The sequence below is a fragment of the Lutra lutra genome, chromosome 6 (assembly GCF_902655055.1).
Source record: "Lutra lutra chromosome 6, mLutLut1.2, whole genome shotgun sequence".
In the NCBI taxonomy this organism is placed as follows: domain Eukaryota; kingdom Metazoa; phylum Chordata; class Mammalia; order Carnivora; family Mustelidae; genus Lutra; species Lutra lutra.
Window position 1 is genome coordinate 70,936,375 of NC_062283.1, and position 20,094 is coordinate 70,956,468.

A 20,094-nucleotide genomic window follows, 5' to 3' on the forward strand; every position below is an offset into this window, starting at 1 on the left:
ACAGTCTGTGGCCCTAGGAGGTTCTGCCTCGGTGCCTGGGGAGTGTGCTGTACAAGTGGGAGGGGAAGGGAAGAAAGTCCTAAGACTAAGATGAAACTCAATTAAAACAGCTCCTTGTGATAAATATATTTCTTGCTTTCCACTATTATCATATTTCGACTATAATACTTTTACTGCATCTTTTAGTTCATTTATTAAAGATGTTAGATACATATAATGACATTTTTTTCTTATTATTAAACATAGTTTTGTAGTTATTTCAAGGAAGAGAAAACATTTCCAAGGAGGAACATTTTAATTAAATCAGAAACAAAGAGTGACCATTTTTTTGGTGCGAGGCACTTTCCCATGCATTATCTCATTTAATTCTCCTAAATATGCAAAGAAAGTTTTCTTAGTCTCACTTTTTTTTTTTTTAATTTTTACTTACTTGACAGACAGAGATCACAAGTAGGCTGAGAGGCAGGCAGAGATAGAGAGGAGGAAGCAGCCTCCCCGCTGAGCAGAGAACCAGATGTGGGGCTTGATCCCAGGACCCTGGGATCATGACCTGAGCTGAAGTCTTAGTCTCACTTTTGCAGCTGAAGAAATCAAGGCTAATGGAGATGAGAAGGGCACACCAGTACTAAATGGTGTGGCTTAGATGTGAATCTAGCCAGTATTTTTTCTGCTACAGCACTTGTACTTATTTCTCTATAATCATGACCCTTATAAGAAATGTACAGATGTTCTATTGCAGTGAATTAGGAGAAATGACTGTCTTGGGTTGCTCAGTATGATAGAGTTTCCTGAGTTGAGGGAATTTGATACTAAAACCAAGAGAATACCAGAAAAACAAGGCAGTTGGTCACATTTAAAACTTAAAAATATTCAGTGGGATGGGTTCATTTTCATAAATTATGTGAATAATCTTTCAACACTCCAGAATAGTCTAATTCACCATTTATTTCTCCATCTGGTGGTTAAGTGTGGTTTTCCCAGGAGGCTGACTCCAGCAAGCTCTCCCACCTTTCAGTGTCTCTTCTCTCTGTGATCCTTACCAGGAGTGGAAATTGGCCTTAGGAAAAGTGACACCGTTAAGAGTACAGTTGACCTTTGAACAGCATGCATTTGAAATGCAAGGGCCCATTTGTACATGGATTTTTTTTTCAATAAATACAGTACGGCACTGTAAATGTATTTTCTCCTCCTCTTGATTTTCTTAACATTTTCTTTTCTTCAGCTTATTTTATTGTAAGAATACAGTATATATCACATATACAAAATATGTGTTAATTGTTTATATTATTGGTAAGTCCATAGGCTTATTATTGGTCAACAGTAGGCTATTAGTCTTTAAGTCTTTGGGAGGTCAACATTTATATGCAGATTTTTGACCATGGGTTTGGGGGGTGGTGGTCAGCACTCATATCCCCTGCATTGTTCAAGGGGAGCCTGTAAATATAGACTCTCCCAATGTCACTGCAGAGGCATGAATGAAGAGGTCTTTCCCCAAGCCCAGCTCAGATTCTTTTATGTGAAGTCATTGCCTAGAGAATGCTCAATGATCCCAAATGAACACTGAAAACCTTCTATGGTTTTAGTTGTTCCAGCCAACCTGGGAATCCAAGGCTACCCTGGAGTGTGAGCCCCTTCCCTAGAATCATGCTGGAGAGAGCACCCTTCCCATCTGGCCTCTCTTGTGCCTCACAGCTTCATGCCTGCCATGCTCCCATGTGCTGAGCTGTACAGGAGGACAGAGCTGGAGACTACTTGAGTACAAGCCCTCATGGGCTGCTAAAGTCCACTCTTCCTTCCTGGCTTCACACTTCCTAGAGTAGAATTTGCCTAATGATAAGAAATAGTGGGGTGCAGCACTTATTAAAAATTGGCCAAACTTAAACCAACCAAAACTGGTTTTAAAACAAATAGACATTTTTATGAAAATATAAGAAAATATTAATGTAATAGTAAATTACCTATATTTTCACTCTTGCATTACTTACTTTAGGGGAGTTGGAAGTTTCAACTCATAATCTCTTTCACTCCTATTTTCTAAGCAAGGACATATGTTGCCCACAGTCAAAATAAAGAGTCCCGACTACTTCTGTTACAGCTTCTTTCCCTGTAGAGCAGAGGGTGAAAATTCAGACTAGCTCTGTTTGTGCTACACCATGTTCACTAAACTGTTGGAAAGCACCCTGCAGCAAATATAACATGTACATGTATTAGCATATATTCCTAGACATATATATAGACAGTAGACACGGGGCTTTGTAGAGATGGTGCATCCTAGAAGCAACTGGTCGCTTTTTTGGGTAAAAGAAGATTTCTGGTTGGGCAGACATAGGCAAGATTTTTATACCAGAACCTATCTGGAGCGCAGATAAACACACTTTACTAGATCTCAGTTGGCAAATTACCGGACTTTTGTAAAAACATTGGAATAGAATAGACAAAGGAAGTTCAATTTTCTGGTGCCAGATTCTCATTAAGAAAATTTTAATGAAGCTGCATTTGTGTTTCTGATTTCTAGGGGAAAATAAGCTGGTAGGGGACCTTCTGGTCTTAGGAGGAGCCACGTTATACGGTATTTCCAACGTCTGGGAAGAATACATCATCCGAACCCTGAGTCGAGTGGAATTTCTGGGGATGATTGGACTCTTTGGGGCTTTTTTCAGCGGAATTCAATTGTGAGTAAAAATGATAAGAAATTCAGACAGTAGATACTCTTATTATTTTCATTTAGGGTACGGTTTGTCACATTATTTTATAAAAATCAAGACTGGAAGACTTTCACCAACCTCCTCCATGAAATCTGAAAACTCAGCATCTTTCTTAGTAAACTTCTTCAAAACTAAAGAAGTTTATTATCAATTATTAGAAAACTACTTAGTGGACTCTGAACACAATTTACAAGAAAGCAGTAGAAGTATACTGATTCTCCCAAACCAGCCAGTGGTTTCACTTAGAGAAGTAGAATAGCAAAGCATAAATGCCATGATTGGATGCACTTCTGAAGAGGGACACCTGTTTACTAGTGACAACAACTACTAGAAAGCTCACAGTGTAAGTTTGTCCTTTCACAAGTTCATTCTTTTATTGCCCAAGGATTTGCCTGAAGGAACCGTATTTCAAATTTATCTCTTAGAAGTTTGGTGTTCTCTTGTCCTTAAACATATGGAGATAAAACACAGACATTCATCAAGCATCTGAAAGTCAAAAACACCTCACCTGCCTTGACATATATGTGTCATCACAGACTAGTGCCTCAGAATCATTGTGAGAATAAGTGTCAAACAAAGCACACTTTTCCATCAAGAAAGACCGTATGTTTTAGTTTCACGTAAGGGGTGAAGATTGATAGTACAGCCTGCAGTCTAATTTCACCAAATCCTTTTTTACGAAACGAATAATTCTGATTTCACCAAATCCCTTTCTACAACGCAAGTGCCTTGTAATTGTATCAATTCAGTATCTGAAATTATTTATGGAAGATATTTTGGCATTGCCTTAAACATGTTTTGCCAATAGGCTGTTTCCAAGAATCCTCCAAATCTTCGTATCCCAAGACATGGGGGGAAAACTCCATAGCAAACAGGGCACGAAGATGAGGAGGGTCTCTGAAAAGGATTTATTTTTGATTCATTTTGAAAGTGGGATGGCATTTTTAAAGCTCCTAAATTTGGTGCTTCAACTTTGTGAGAGGAAAAGAGATTGCCCTGTTCAACAATTCATAACCAACATTTTGTAGATAGATGTCTCGTTTTATGGATTCTTATTCCTGAATCCAAAACATATCCACAGCTATCCAGCACTCATTTGCTTCCGTTGTAGTCCATTTGAGTGAATAGAGCCCCTCAGCACCACTGCTGGCAAAATCAAAATGGCACGGGGCTGTGTGTGTCAAATGGGGTATGTTGAGTGTGCGCCCCAACCAACATATTTCTGGTGGAGCAGGGCCAGTTTACCCTCCTGGTCCTCTTCTGGAGCTGTGGTTCTCAAAGTGCGTTTTTCTCACCAGCAGCATCCGCACCACAGGAGAACTTGCCAGAGACGCACATCTATGCCCCCCTCACACGCCCCAGATCTGCCGAACTCGTATCTCTGGGGAAGGAGCATGGGAAACTGTTTCAACATGCTCCCCTCATGGCTTTTTGGCACCTTAAGGTTTGAGAACCACTGCCCTAGAGAACCCTCAATCAGAAAACTGACTTCGAAAAAAACCTGATTAAACCTGCAAGCGCAGAAATTTTCCCTACCTCACCACTGACTTGTCAGAATGCATCTAAGCAAGAAGAAATCAAGGCCTGCAGGGAGACTCTCTGGGGAAAAGGCCAGTGGGAGGTTGGAATGCCACCATGCCCTCGCCGCACGTGTGGGGAGGAACCTCAGGTTGCCAAAGCAGACTTCCCTATCCCTAGCCGAAGGTTATTTTTGCAATTTAGTGGTTGTTTTGTGACTTGCACAAATCTGGTAAATGAAAAAATAAGGGGGGGAAAAAAAGGCAGGATGCATTATAATATCACTCATGGGGTCTGTTTTCTTTGAATTTGCAGAGCCATAATGGAGCACAAGGAGCTGTTAAAGGTGCCCTGGGATTGGCAAATAGGTAAGAGCTTTGCTCACCTGTTTTTAGTAAACCTAAAAAAATCCTGTTTTTAGTAAACCTGAGGGATACATTTGAAGAGTGATGTGGGTAGGTGTGAGGCAGGAACCATGAAAGGATTCAGAATGCAAAGGACAAAGGAAAATGAAATCCCTTGTCATTTTAGGAATTTGTGTACACGGTGAGAGACTAAACTGCATGATTTCTAATGTTTCCTAATTGAGCTTCTGCCCATTATCATCGTCAAGATGCCATTAGTGTACACACAGAAGTATGTTATTAGGTTAAAGATCAACCAGAAAGAAAAAATGCTCAGAGGCAGTGGTGGGACATAAATGACAGCAATTTTCTCTAGCCAAGGGACACAAAACTGATGTGATCATTAAAAAGTGGCACTTTAGTAAAGGGGGGAAAAATGAACAAAAAGGCATAAAAGAAAACAATGTAATGGGCGTTTTGAGCCCATGAAAACCTTTTCAGAAGGGAGCACTTTGCACATAAGAAACGGTTAATTGGGGGCGCCTGGGTGGCTCAGTGGGTTAAGCCGCTGCCTTCGGCTCAGGTCATGATCTCAGGGTCCTGGAATCGAGCCCCGCATCGGGCTCTCTGCTCAGCACTGTGCCTGCTTCCTCCTCTCTCTGCCTGCCTCTCTGCCTACTTGTGATCTCTCTCTGTCAAATAAATAAATAAAATCTTTAAAAAAAAAAAAAAAGAAAGAAACGGTTAATTGATCTCCAAGTAGACTAGGTAGAAAATACCAGACACACTTCGAGCAAGTTAATGGTCATCCAGGGTATCTCAGATTCCACCTGTTCTGAAAATCACTTTTCTCTTTAAAAAAAAAAAAGAAAATTGGGACAAGGATTTAAGATCCTAGGTGATTGCTATAAAGATCACACACCAAGCCCTGAAAGGTAATGGTATTTAAAACCTTCTACCTAGATACCCCTTCAGTGTCTATACCAAGATGCATGGTATGAGGCCAGTATGCCAGCAATGAGCACGGGGCGTGGCTTATAAGGGTGCTTGGAAAACACGCACTGTGAATGCGAGTGCCGGCTGAAGCCAGATCGCCCACACAGAAGGAGGCTGCTGGAGACCCCTCCAGCTTATGTGAGTTTTGATGAGATTGACGGCTTTAGTCAAATTCTGCTTCCACCAGCAGGGACAGCAATGACATAAGCTTCCCGGCACCGCCTTCTCTACCCCTGACCCGGGAGTATCCAGGGCCAGCTCGCTGCTGACATGATTCCCTCTGAAGGCACCCCGCCAGCTACAGAATCATGCATGACTCTCCCTGGGGGTTATCACTAGTGACTTCAAGGGCTGCCGGCTCTTGTGTCTGTCACAGAATCCTGCCATTTAGTTTCTTGTGTGTTTTGCTATAGAATGTTACCATTCAATGAAAATCACTAGAAGAGAGGGGGTGCGAAGAGGAGAGAGGGGCAGCGGGGAAAGCAAACCAGCTGCAGGTTACAGATGCATTTGCCTTTGGGACTCTCAGAGCCAGGAAACAAAATGTGACCTGTGCTTGGTACCACTTCACACGCAGTGGTATAAATTCATTTCATATTAATAGTCATGGCAGTGATCAAAAATAATTTGTCCTCTAATGATATGGATGTCATATGCATCTCCACTGAGGTTCTATTCTAATTCAGTGTTAGTTAAATGTGGCCTCCAAAGGTAGTTTTACTCTTAACTCTCCTGTTGTCATTAAACTGTCAGTCCCCTGTAGCCCACGCTGACAGAAGGTGGGATAAAAGGAATACATGATAGAGCCATCAGTTTAGTTCCTGGTTGGAGATGAGGCTGAAATGGGTAAGAAAGATATTCATCGTTTTCTTTCCAAAACATCGATAGGGTTGGGTTTGAGATTTTTTACACAAGGGCTGCCTCTGTCCTCATTACCTCATCCTGACCAACTACACAGTGTCATTGTTTAGCTCAGTTCTGGGCACATAACGTTCAGTGAATAAATGTTTACTATAAATGAGTGAAGGGCAAGCAAAGGTGATAGGGCCTGTTCTGCCCCTCTCATCTTTCAAAATATAGAGAACAGGGGAGTGGTGGGGAGATAGCCGGAGGTCTAGGCTTGACTTCGCCCTCTCGTTCTGGGGAACTGGGAGATGGCATACTAGTTCTGGGGACCAAGAGGTAGGGAGATGTGGTGGGGCGAAGGGGTGGTGTGTGTGTCAGTGTCCTCTCTAGCATCCCTGCACTCCTTGGGAAGTCACCCAAGAGTGCTGAGCTCTGATCGCTGTCTCTGGTGGAAAGCTCACAGCATCTTAGGTAGACCAAAATCCAAGACTTTTCATCTCCCACCATCTGTCAGAACATTTCTCTCCCTCCCCTGTCTCCACATCAGCAATCCCCCTCACATGGTCTCTCGGACAGCTCATATAGTTGACATTTTATCAAAGTAAAAAGATTTTTTTCCTACAGAGCAAGTGGGATAATAAATGTATTTTATCTTTTCTGTACTTGGAAGGCACTTTTTAAAACAGATTCCATTATTTTCCTATAACATTTGCAAGATGCAGAGAATAATTCAAAGCAAGAAGACCACCTTAATTGTTGGTGCTTCATTTCTTTGTTTTACCCTACCCAACGGAGGGCCTGGGTCTGATTATGCAATCGTTAAATTCCAGTAAAATGTTCCACCTAACAGAGCTCAAATGTCCTGTGGAGCAGGTGTGTTTGAATCACCGTCAGAAATCTAGTAAATGGCTTCAACATTCCCTTTATCCCATTTGCCATATTGTGTTAAAGGACTTGTGAGCAGATACCAACTGGTGTGAGAGCCAAACATCAAAGGAAAGGAAAACTGAGCTGTGGGACAGAGAGCACAGGTTCGCTGTATGCAGGGGTCCCTTCTTGGCTCTTGTGGGTGATGCGTGTTTTGGTTTTGGTTTTCTCCTGGAGGCCGAAATAAGAGATTTGACCTTTTTCTGAAGATGGAGTAATGGGACCACGGAGCAGGAAGGAACTTAAGGATAATTAAGAACGTACCTTTTTTACCGAGACTGAATCAGAGGTCTGGGGAGGTGAGGCCACCGAGGAGGCCAAAGGCTGCCTGTGGGCGGGGGGATGGGGGTCGGGGGGGGGGGGGGAGCGGGGGAACCAACAGGGTTGCGCATTCTCTGAGCAAGCCCTGCCCACCTCGGGCGCTTGCCTACTCAGCCTGATGCACTTGGGCTAAGAAGCCATCTTTTTTTTTTTTTTTAATATTTTATTTATTTATTTGTCAGAGAGAGAGAGGAGAGAGAGCAAGCACAGGCAGACAGAATGGCAGGCAGAGGCAGAGGGAGAAGCAGGCTCCCTGATGAGCAAGGAGCCCGATGTGGGACTTGATCCCAGGACGCCGGGATCATGACCTGAGCCGAAGGCAGCTGCTTAACCAACTGAGCCACCCAGGCGTCCCTAAGAAGCCATCTTTAAGAATTAAAAAAAATGTTTTAAAATATCTAGTATACTCAAAGGAAAGTGAAAGACATAACATCAAGTGGGATCCCAAAGGGATGAGATAAAACATACTCAGCATACATGGGCGCATACTATATACACGTGTGTGTCATATCTATCGTATCTAAAGGTATGTCATAAGTCATGCCTCATGTATTTATCATGTATGTATTATATATAAAATGAGGTGCTCATTAGAATCACATCAGATGCTCCATCGAAGCCCTGTTTCTCTTCCTAATGATTAAACAATATGGACTGGGGGTATATGCTTAGAATTGAAAGCCCAACAGCTTGTGTCCTGAGGGCAAGTTACTCAACCTCTGTATGCTGGTTTTCCTGTTTATCCACAGATCTGTTTCTGACCCTTCCTCTGCTGTGCTCTGCAGAGGCTGACTCATGCAAACTACACTTCCCAGGCTGTGCTGTTAAGTGGCTTCCAACTAGATTTGGTCAACGGGAGGCAGTAGGAGATCGGAGGGTGGGAGGAAGAAAGCAATCAGGCTGTGTCTCCTTGTTTCCCTCCGTTCGGGGTCAGGTCTCTAGAAAAGGCTGAGTCCCGTCTGAGTGGTTGACTGTCCCTTTGCTGGGCTTTCCTACCTTCTGAACCCCCCGGGCACATCGCCTCCTCCCTGGATCTCTCTAGCTCCAGGAGTGTGAATAACTTCCTGCTACTGCTAATCTCTGGGATGCCTCATCACCCTTTTTCCCCCATCACCCTCTCAAGCACCTTTGTGACTTGTGCCCCATATTAAATGTCCTCTATTGAACCTGAGGTATGGACTGTTTCTTAACTGATACACTCTTTCAGCCTGTTTCCTTTCCTATATAAATAGGGTAACAATAGTAATGGTCTTTTCTACGGTTGTAGATATTCGTTAACGTATCTAAAGTACATGGCACGTAGCAAGCACACAATTGATATGAACCGATAGTATTCTTTCTCATTCCTTTGACTTAAATCTCTTTAGCGCATGAGGAAAACAGCTCCCGAACGCTGTCTTTTTGTCTTTTTTGAGAGAGAAAGCATGGCAAATAAGAAATGGCTATACACACACCTTGTCTGCAAAAGTAGTTGTTGCAGCCATTAGAGAGCTGTCAGTCAAAAAATCACTCAGTTCGTTTGTTTGATCACGTTGATTGACGTTTGGAAAGCCCCGCACAGACAGTGTACTGGGTCTTCAGGTGTACTGCGCACATCCATGAGCCAGCTTGTGTCCCTCTCCGAGCAGCGTGTCAGCAAATTGCAGCAACCCTGCACACCTGCCTCGGTCTGATCATGAGTCCCAGTGGCTGAGCACGCTCTGCTCTCAAAACAGGATGTTCTCACGCAAAAGCATCGGTTGACCTAGCAAAGTGGTGAGCTGGGATGGTGTAGATATTCCATCCCTGTCTCCCTAAATTTAATTTCTGCAGTTTTTAAAAAATAGATTTAGAGAGTTTGAGCTTGAAGCACCCTGACGTTGCCCAATGAGTAGAGGGAAACTCTGCCGTGGGTCTCTCTCGCTCTTCCGTGGCTCACCAGCCATATGGCCACTTCTCTGAGCCCGCTAATTACATACCCAGCTCTTTGCTGGACAGATTCTCTTGGTTGATGCATAAGCGTCTAAAACTAAAAGGAAGCTTTTTATTTCCCCTGAAAACCTGTCTGCTCCAGTTCTCTGCATCTTGGTAAATGGCACCATAATTCACACAGTTTCTAAACTAACTCATGAGATCCCTTGGGTATCCCTGATGGCCCCAGGCTATCACCAGGGCTTGCTGAGTGTCCACAGACCCAGCCACTCTCCTTCACCTCCACTGCCATCCTGAGCAGAGCCGCAAGCATCCCTTGCCTGGGCTAGGACACTGCACCTCTCGCTGGTCTGCCATGCTCTCTCCTGCCAGTCCTTTCTTAGCAGCAGGCAGAGCTCTCGTTTGAAGATGTGGATCCGGTGTTAGCCTTGTTACCAGCTCCTTAATGGCTTCCTATTACAACTAGAACAAGATGTCAATTTCCTTCCTAGACCTGCACGGCCCTGTGTAATCCATCCTCTGCCTAATTTTCCACCTTCGTCCCTTCCCACTGCCCCATTCTGTTCATTCTCCACAGATGTCCTGGCCCATGGCAGCTCCAAGAACACGTGGGGCCCTGTCATCAGGGTTTTTCATTTGTAGAGCTCTCTGCCTAAAATATTCTTACCCTGGGTCCTCCCTGGCCATTTCCTTTCAGTCCTTCAGCACTCAAGGTAAATGCCACTTGCACAAAGAAGACTTAGCCAGTCCTTCTTCCTGAAGCAAGCCCCCTGCCATTCCCTAAAATGAACCCTTTGACTCCCCCCCCCCCTTAGCACTAAAGCAACTCTAAGCTTCTTACCCATTCTGTTTTCCATAGCTTTGCTAGGCGAGGGTACAGTAAATACTCAATGAATACATGGTTGAATAATGAGTGAGTATAAAACATCAGATCCCACATGTGAGGTGGGATCAGTGCCAGGTAAGGTGTGCCAGGTAAGGTGATGGAAGGGTAGGATTCTGGAACTTTCTAGCTCAATCATATTTAATCTAAATCACTGATGCAATTTAAAAAGAAAAAAAGGCGCTGGTACCTGGACTATGTTCTGACCAAGTTTGATTTTTGTGGACTTTTAGTAGGTTAGTTTAAGGATATAGCTTGTTCTTAGTCTTTTAATCCCAGATTTTTTTGAAGGAATACTGCACTAATTTTATGTCTTTTCCTGTGTTGTTTATAAATTACTTAGTATTGCACTTTTAGTAACTTGGTTAAAAGGAAAATAAATTATAAGTAGCATGAAACCCAGTTACAGGAGAATTGACTGTTTTTAGGGTATTAAAGTTTGTGATGGAGAGTCAGAAGATATCTGATATTATTATGACAGAATATCCAGAAGAGGACTTGCACTTGACTGAGCTAGGAAAGTGGTTCTTCTAGTTTCCTCTTAGGGCATTTCCACCACACTAGAGGGGGCTGTTGTACAGAGTTTGCTTACTTAATGTTCAGAATAATCTTTTCATATAGATTTGCCATGGCTTTCCTTACATTGAGAATCCAAAATGTATAGGATGATGATTTATGCTCTTACATACTTCTCATATGGGAAACCAAATTTCTCTTCAGAGGAATTACTAGTCTTCGTAGTCAAAGGGACTAAGTAGGTGTCCAGTATCTATGAAATCCTCCCCAATTCATAAGATTCAGATAAAGTGATCATCTCACAGCCCACACCAGACACATTTAATCAAGGATTCCTTTGGAAAGGTTGGATGCTTTAATTGCATTAAAATGCCCAAAGATCCACTGAATTATATTATTTATGCTTATTCTATGCTTTATTCTGTCAAGGTAGAGAATGAGCCTTACTTTTGTACATTTGTATTGTATCACCGTCTAGTAAAAGGTGGACCAGATTCGGCACTTGGCCATGAACTCCTGCTTGGGACCCAACAAAATTGTGTACTTATGGAATTAGTATGAACAATTGTATATCTAGTTATAATGAGAGAGAATTTTAGAGGATGAGAGTCTGACCCTATAGCACTTTAAGGACTTTTTAAAAAAATCTTTCTGTTTTACAACACGTAACTGTCTGATATTCTATGAAGCATTTAGTTAACGACGTCTAGAACAGCAGAGCCTACATGTGAGAACCCGCAGTGTGCTAGGGAAGGTGGTGGGGAAGTAGGACTCTGTTTATTGGGGTGTAGGACTGAGCAGGATGCACAGATCTGGAAGAAATTCGCAGGTCGTCTTGTGTTCAGAGAATGAAGTGGTCTGCCCAAGGCCACCCAATTAGGATTCCAGTTCTGACCTAGTCCACATCACTGTGACTTGTGAGCCCTTTGGTCTTGAGGACTATATAGTTATATATATAGTTTTATATATATATATATATATATATATATATTTTTCATCACCGTGAACAATACGTGGAACCCAGTAGTTCCCATTTTGCAAACAAAAAAGAGACTTAAAAAAAAATGCTTTAAAAGACATGGATAGGAAAAGTAGAGTACAACACCATTGGAAACAATTAAGAAGGCTCAACCCCATATTCTGACTCCAGCCACTAGGAGGCACTCCTTCCCAGAAGAAGCAAAAGATCGGCTAATGTGGTGGGAAGCAGAAAGTTCATTTCCCACATGAAGATTTTTACTTTTTATTTTATGTTTTAGCGGCCTATTACCCAATAATAAAATCTACTAGCAGAGTGGAGTAAAACTCCCTGCGTCGTGGTAAACGGCTCGAGCCAGCCCCCTTCTCCCCCGTGCTGGGGTCCTCAGAGGCCCGCAGAGGAGGCTGTCCGTCACCCCTCTTCCCTTTCCCCACAGGACTGCTCTACGTCGGCTTTAGCGCCTGCATGTTTGGCCTCTACAGCTTCATGCCAGTCGTCATAAAGAAGACCAGTGCCACTTCGGTCAACCTCTCCCTGCTCACAGCAGATTTGTACAGCCTGTTCTGCGGACTGTTTCTCTTCCACTACAAGGTAAGTTGAGCCAGTGCTCCCCAGTGAAGACAGTACTTGGTGGGAAATACCACATACAGGTGGAAATGCCCTGTGGTAGAAAGCCCCAATTTTCTGTACGGAAGTAGGAGGGCAACTCTGCGCTCGCCAGCGCGCCCCGCTCCCCGCCCCGTCCTCCCCACCCAGGATCTGGATATTCACATTTCCACTGGGACACAGAGGCAAGAGACCCGTAACTACAGGCACTTAAAAGGGAAAAAGATAAGGGAAGAGCTTTTGGATCATGGGAGACAGTTTTTTCTGATACCATTCAGCCTAGAAGATACTCTTTTCCCAGCCTAAAGCTAAGAAGATGGGCACAATTCCCAAACTAGAACCACAAAATGGATTCTAGCAAAGGCACTGGCAGGGCACATTCTCCTTGGAGCAATGATCTAGTGCCTGCAATTTCTGTTTTGCTATTTTCATAGCAAGCATGAATGGAAAATGCTAACACACTGGAAATACTGTTTCTTCACCGAAAGATTAGGGCTTGGAGTCAATGAATGCAGAGCTCTTGTGAAGGATTTGCAGCTCAGATATCAGCCCAAGGAAAAGAAGGAAGTGTTCGTTCTAAAGATAGCAGTTTCTTCAAATGCAAGACGACCCACGCTCACCCACACCCACGGCAGGCAGACCTCATCCGTTAGGGCTCCCTGAAGTCAGATGCTGTCTTATAAACATGGCACTCACTTCAGACATTAACAATTGATTAGGATTGGTATAGGCGAAGAGACCCAGTTCCCATTCCTTAGCTAGTCCTATTAGATAAGGGTCAGTGGGGACAATGACCAGGGTGAAAAAGGATGAATATGAAGTATCCAAACCAGGTAAGACCAAACTAGGACAGGGTAAAGCAGAGGCAGAAGAAAGAGAAATTACTCCAGCCACTTCCAGCCAAAGGCTTCACCAGTGATGTTACAGATAACACCACCAGCCCATGGGTGTGGCCAGCTGAAGGGGCCTTTTGGTGGGTGGGACATCTTCAACCAGGTCAACCCAGATTTGGAGGTTCCCTGTACTTGAAATGACCCAAGGCAAAGCAGCAGAAGTGAGTAATTGGAAATATGACTGGATAAGCCAAAGTTATAGCCAACGACCAGAATCAGTAGGGCAGACAGGTGGAAAAGTTGTCACAAACAAGGTTAGCAGAGAGGACCAGAAGCAGATCTGGAAGACAAGAGGTGGAGAAAGTGGCCATGGCAGAGCACAGGATTAAAGTGCCAAGTCCCTGTTTTACAAGGAGCCCTGTGCCCAGTGTGGTGACAAAAATGACAGCTGAAAGAAACTGTGTGGGACTGGACACCCTTTATACATTGTTTGTAATTGGTTTTGTCTAGATGGTCCCATCTCTGTCTCCTGAGCACACCCTGGTCTTCATGAGGGCAGGAAGTAGAGTCATAGCGCATTCCCCCACTGCATGGCTGGGAGGAACAGCTTTCCGGAGAAGCCCCCAGCAACACACCCAACTATTTTCCAGAGCCCTGGTCTTACCGTGTGGCACATTGGCCGCCATTTTCCTTCTCTACTCTTTGGTCAGGCATCCATAGCTAGCATGGAATCCAAGTGTGACTTGGATTCCCAGCACTGATTCCTGTGGTTGTTTTGAGAAGCTCCTGAATTAGACAGATCCCCTGAATTCTCCTTAAGGAAGGATGATTAAAAACTGTTGTTGTGACTGAGGACTGCAGGTTCTTCTGGGGCTGCCAAGATCCAGTCCAGCCCTCGGCATTCCTGAGAGTTTCCTTTCCCGAGGGGGACTGGCTCACTCTTCAGATCCACGGGCAACACCTCTGAGCCACGGAACTGGGATCTGGTGATGTGTCTGGGGGAGTTTGCACTATCACTAGGCTCCCCTGTGAAGCCGATGTTCTCTGACAGCTGAGAGGGACACCTGAAGAGCGCCCATTCCTATTGGAGTGTCTCTCCTGGTGCTTGCACAGACTTCTGGTTAGACTTAGGGCTCTCCCCATCTTCCCCTCCCCCAGCCTTTGTGGGTTACTAAGTACTTAGGATAAGGGAGTTTGCTGAAGAGGAAGCCGTGAAGTAACCCTACATCATGCCATCAGAAGGGAGGCTGTGTCAGCTGAAGATTGAATGCTTGTGGTCATCAATTCAGAGATATCATGGCTATTTTTACTTCTTAAAGCAATGTTTCACTACGTACATATATTGTGTTGCTATCTAACAGATACATTTCTTTAATGCAACGATGGATTCAGTGCAACAAGTATTTTATCTCATTAAAATTGATTCCTATTGTCTTTTTTAAAAATAAGCTTTTAAGATAATAATAGATACACGTGCAGTTTTCAGAAATAATACAAGGAGATCCCCATTTGCCTGTTACCTAGTTTCCCCCATTGGTAACATCTTGCAAAACTATAACATAACATCAGGATACAAACACCGAGGCCATGGGCACACAGAACATTTCCCCCTCACAAGGGCTCACATTGCCTTTCACAGCCAGACCAACTTGCCTCTCCCCCACCTCCATAATGCTGCAGAATCTCGTTTCTGTTCTCTGTTTCTCTAAATTTGTCACTTCAAGAATGGTATGTACAGTGTATAACTTTTTGGCTTTGATCTTTTTCATTCAGCATAATTAGAGATCCATACAGATTGTTTCCTATGTCAGGAGCCCATTCCTTTTTATTGCTGAGTGCTATTCCATAATATGGATATACCACAATTTATTTAACCATTTCAGTGCTTTGAAATAAACACCCAGGAGTCCACTTGCCAGGCATACGGTCGTAACATGTTTAGTTTTGTAAGAAACTGCCAGACTGCTTTCCAGAGTTGTCTATTGTCTTTTATTAGAAATACATATTCATTGTGAGAAAGTCAGAAAATATAGATAGGTACTGTTATACATCGGTACAGTTTTATAGTATATACATTAATATTATGGTAACTAATATTACAGTATAGACAATGTTCTTCTCCTTTCCCTTTACTCTCAGTGTGCTTACAGTTGACTCCTTACCTCTTAGTTCTTGAATAAACACTGCCTTGTAGTGTTCTTTAATTCTTTTATGAACAATAGTATTTATTATCTGCAAAAAAATAAGTTAAATACTCAAATCTAATAATAATAATAATAAACCCTTCCCCTATTTTCTTTTCTTCTTTTTTTTTTTTTAAGATTTTATGTATTTGACAGACAGAGATCACAAATAGGCAGAGAGGCAGACAGAGAGACGGGGGTGGGGCGCGGGTGGGGGCCAGTGACGCGGAAGCAGGCTCCCTGCTAAGCAGAGAGCACAATGCAGGCCTAGATCCCAGGACCCTGGGATCATGACCCAAGCTGAAGGCAGAGGCTTTACCCCACTGAGCCACCCAGGCGCCCCCCCCCACCTTGCCTATTTTCTGAAAGAATCTTCCAAGCACTGCTTGAATTTGTAGTCAAATAGTCTTTGTTTGGCAAATTCAGGATTTTCTTTTTCCTGGGATCCAGCTTGCCAGCCTCTGAAATTGCCCTTGGGCTTCCCAGAGATGGGAGGTGCTCTAGAGCTGGGGAGAAGGGTGGGTCTGAGTGGCTTATAGGTTTCCACTACAGCCAGATGGGCCATCTCAGAAAACTGATTTTTAAAGAATACTTATTGGAGGTAACTTTATCATTATGAGCAGTTTATAGTCAGTGGAAAAATCTTGGTAAATTTTGCAAAATTCACAAAAATGGTGATGTCAGGGGATGGAGTGTATGTGTGTGTGTTTAAGGATGGGGAAAAGGTGGTTATATCTTCATGTCTTCTTTGAAGAAATGTCTGTTTAGATTTTTTGCCCATTTTAATTTGGTTATTTTTTAAATCACTGATTGCGATATTTCTTTATATATGCTGGGTAGTGTACACCTATCAGATACATGATGATAAATATTTTCTTCCCACTCGGTGGTTGCTTTTCATTTTCTTGTTAGTTTCCCTGGAAGCATAAAGGGTTTTAATTTTGATGAAGTCCAATTTATCAATCTGGTTATACTTTTTAAAATGTGAAAGGAGCCAGGCCAGTCCCACCAGGGACGCTGGGGCCACCAAGTCTTCCCTGGTGGTCCCCAACAATGGCTCTCTCCAGGGTTGCTCAGTGATGATTGCCCCTTGCCTCCGATTGCCTGCTCTCAGGGGATGGAGGAAAGACACACCTAAGGGAAAGAAAATCCAGTTCAGGGGAGGGTGACTTGAATAATAATAAAGTTATATATATATATTCTATATATATATAAATATAGTACAAGTCACTATATACAGAGTGTAGTGGGGAAGTGAGTTTAAGCCAGTGACCCTAAACTTCGACTGCATATTGGAATCACCTGAAGAGTTTAAAAAATGGTGCTGCTTGGGTCCCACTCCCACTGATTCTGATTTATGCTATCTGCAGTACGACAGCCTGGGCATTAGATTTGTCAAGGCTCCCAAGATGATCCTATTATGCGGCAGCAGGTACGTGGACCTAGGACCAAAGAGCGAAGATTCTAAGATTCTAGCTAAATATAAAGACATCTTGTTAGCAGTTAGTCATCTGAAAGTGGAATTGACTGTCTCAGGAGCTCTTTTTGCTGGAGGAAGCTGGACAGGAGCGTGAGAGTGGCAATGTGGAGGAGCCTCCCACTTCAGCCCTGAGGACTGACCGGTGACTGCTGAGATCTCATTTGGTTTTCCTACAGTCTGCACATATAGTTTACTCCTTCACTTAATCATGATGTCTCGCCTCCAGATAACCTTCTGGTAGGGTTATAAATATCTGCAAATAGCCCTCCCAGATGTTGCTTACTGAGGCAGAACTAAATGATAAAGTGAACCTCTCCTACCCAACATTGATTATTTGCTTTTTCTCACTTTCTACCCTTGGGGGAAAAGAAATCCATTCCCTTCCCCACCCATCAGTCCACTGTCTGCACCTTCTCTTCCTTTTGTGCTGACCGGACGTGAAGCCCCATGTCCCAGGGAGGCAAATGACAAGATTCTGCATTAGACGCCTGCACGGTGTAGCGCTCTGGCAAATTCTGTTTTACAAGACTTTTTTTTTTTTTTTAAGATTTTATTTATATATTTGACAGAGAGAGATCACAAGTAGGCAGAGAGGCAGGCAGAGAGAGAGGGGGAAGCAGGCTTCCGGCTGAGCGAGAGCCCGATGTGGGGCTCGATCCCAGGACCCTGAGATCATGACCTGAGCCGAAGGCAGTGGCTTTAACCCACTGAGCCACTCAGGCGCCCCTGTTTTACAAGACTTTTGAGAAGTGGGTATCTATTTCTGTTCTTATTACCTGATGACAGTATTGAATCCAGAACACTAAATTCATAGCAATCTGTGGGAAGTGTAGGAAATTAGTTTTACTGGGCCTCAGACATCCCCCAAAACCAAACCCAGGAAGGGATTTCCATGAGAGCTTTACAACTTGATGGTGTGTCAGCTTTTCAAGGTTAGAGCTTGATCAGTTATGAACTCTATCCCCTTATATTTATTGTACAAACAGGACACTTTTGAAATGGAAAGGATTCAATTCCTATGGCCGCTCAAATAAATTACCACATAGTTCGTGACCTACATAAGTACAAATTTATTATCATACAGCATCGGAGGTCAGAAGTCTCACTGGGCTAAAATTGCTCACAGAGCTCTGTGGCTTCTGGAGGCTCAAGGGGAGAATCTGTTTCCTTGCCCTTTCCAGCTTCTAGAGGCGGTCTGTAGTCCTTGGCTCATGACTGCTCCCTCTATCTGGAAAGCCAGCAGTAAAGCATCTTCAAATCTGACCCTCTGTGAGCATATGGGGCTGACCCAGATCACCCAGGATCATCTCCCCAGCTCCTTGGTTTACTCACATCTGCAGAGTCTATTTTACACAAAGAGTAATGTATCCACAGGAGTTTGGGAGCCATTATTCCATCTACCACAAAAGGAGTATTAGCAATTACACCAAGACAAGTGAGGGAATATTGGCACCAAGCTGGGCCAGCTGGGACATGTGGCTGTGATCATTATTTTTTTTTTATGGATGTTTATGCATATGTTCTTATTTATCATTTTTTATTGTATTACATACATTACATTACATACATTACATACATACAATACATCATTAGTTTTTGATGTAGTGTTCCATGACTCATTGTTTGCATATAACAACCAGTGCTCCATGCAATACGTGCCCTCCTTAATACCCACCACCAGGCTCACACAAACCCCCATCTCCCTCCCATCCAAAACCCTGTTTGTATCTCAGAGTAGGCAGTCTCTCATGGTTTGTCTCCCCCTCCGATTTCCCCCAACTCACTTCTTCTCTCCATCTCCCCATGTCCTCCATGTTATTCCTTAGGCACCACAAGTAAGTGAAACCCTCTGCTTGACTTAATTTCAGTCAGCATAATCTCCTCCATGCATCCATGTTGCATCCATGTTGATGCAAATGTTGGGTATTTATCCTTTCTGATGGCTGAGTAATATTCCATTGTGCATATGGACCGTATCTTCTTTATCCATTCATCTGTTGAAGGGCATCTTGGCTCTTTGCACACTTTGGCGATTGTGGCCATTGCTGCTATGAATGTTGGGGTATACATGGCTCTTCTTTACACTACATCTATATCTTTGGGGTAGAGACCCAGTAGTGCAATTGCTGGGCCATAGGGTAGCTCTATTTTTAATTTTTTGAGAAACCTCCACACTGTTTTCCAAAGTGGCTGCACTAACTTGCATTCCCAACAAGAGCGTAAGAGGGTTCCCCTCTCTCCACATCCTCACCAACTGGCTGGTGTTCATTAGAAGCTGCATCTGGTCATGAAGACACATTCTCCACCCAGACAGACACTGCCCTCTGTTGACTTTAACAACTGATTTTCAAGTCGTTCTGGTTACCTGCTCATATGTGACTTTAGCAAAGAGAACACCCAGTCTTGCGTGGAGGAAAAGGACGGGGGCAGGAGGGCTACTGGCTATCTCTTGGGTGAAGTATGAATCCAGCAGCCTGGGGTGATAAGCAGAGCATGGCCTGTCACATCAAAGGAGCCTTAAGTTTGGCTTCTTTTTGCTCTTTAAGTACTTTGAGCCAGTTATTTATTCTTTCCCAACTTCAAGGTGACGAGACCTTCCTTAGGGAGTTTCTGAAGGCAGTAGATAATGTGTAGAATGTATAGAAATGTATAGATGTATACATATATACGAATGTTGTATATGTACATTTGATGTATAGAATGTATAGAAACGTGACCAAATCGTGATGTGTTTCTCTGATTAAATGTGTGCCTCAGAACTAGTAATCCCCGCCTCATTACATTTTTAGGATACTAACTTATTTTAAGATTTTGTAACTAGGTGTAGTTTTTAACAATTTTTTGTGAGTTTTTCCTCTTATGCCTTGTTTGAAAAGGCAAAACTAGGTCTCATGCATACAAATATAGAAAATATTATATTCATCATTTTCAGCTGAATTCCCTCATTGCTTACAATAGAATTTTTAGGTGATAGCCATAAATACAAAACATTTGGGAGCTGTTAAAATAAAACGCCAATAAATTCTTTTACAATATGCCATCATAT

The 20,094-nt window shown here is 43.2% G+C and overlaps 1 protein-coding gene across 4 annotated transcripts in view; it reads left to right on the forward strand.

Moving 5' to 3' along the window:
• Window positions 1-20,094, forward strand: part of SLC35F1 (solute carrier family 35 member F1) — a 403,322-nt gene that overhangs the window by 354,495 nt on the left and 28,733 nt on the right. For all 4 annotated transcript variants that reach the window (XM_047734861.1, XM_047734862.1, XM_047734863.1 and 1 more), the window contains exons 5-7: window positions 2,516-2,672; window positions 4,539-4,591; window positions 12,383-12,537. In XM_047734861.1, the coding sequence (XP_047590817.1) occupies window positions 2,516-2,672; window positions 4,539-4,591; window positions 12,383-12,537 (365 nt within the window). The remainder of the gene's footprint in view (window positions 1-2,515; window positions 2,673-4,538; window positions 4,592-12,382; window positions 12,538-20,094) is intronic.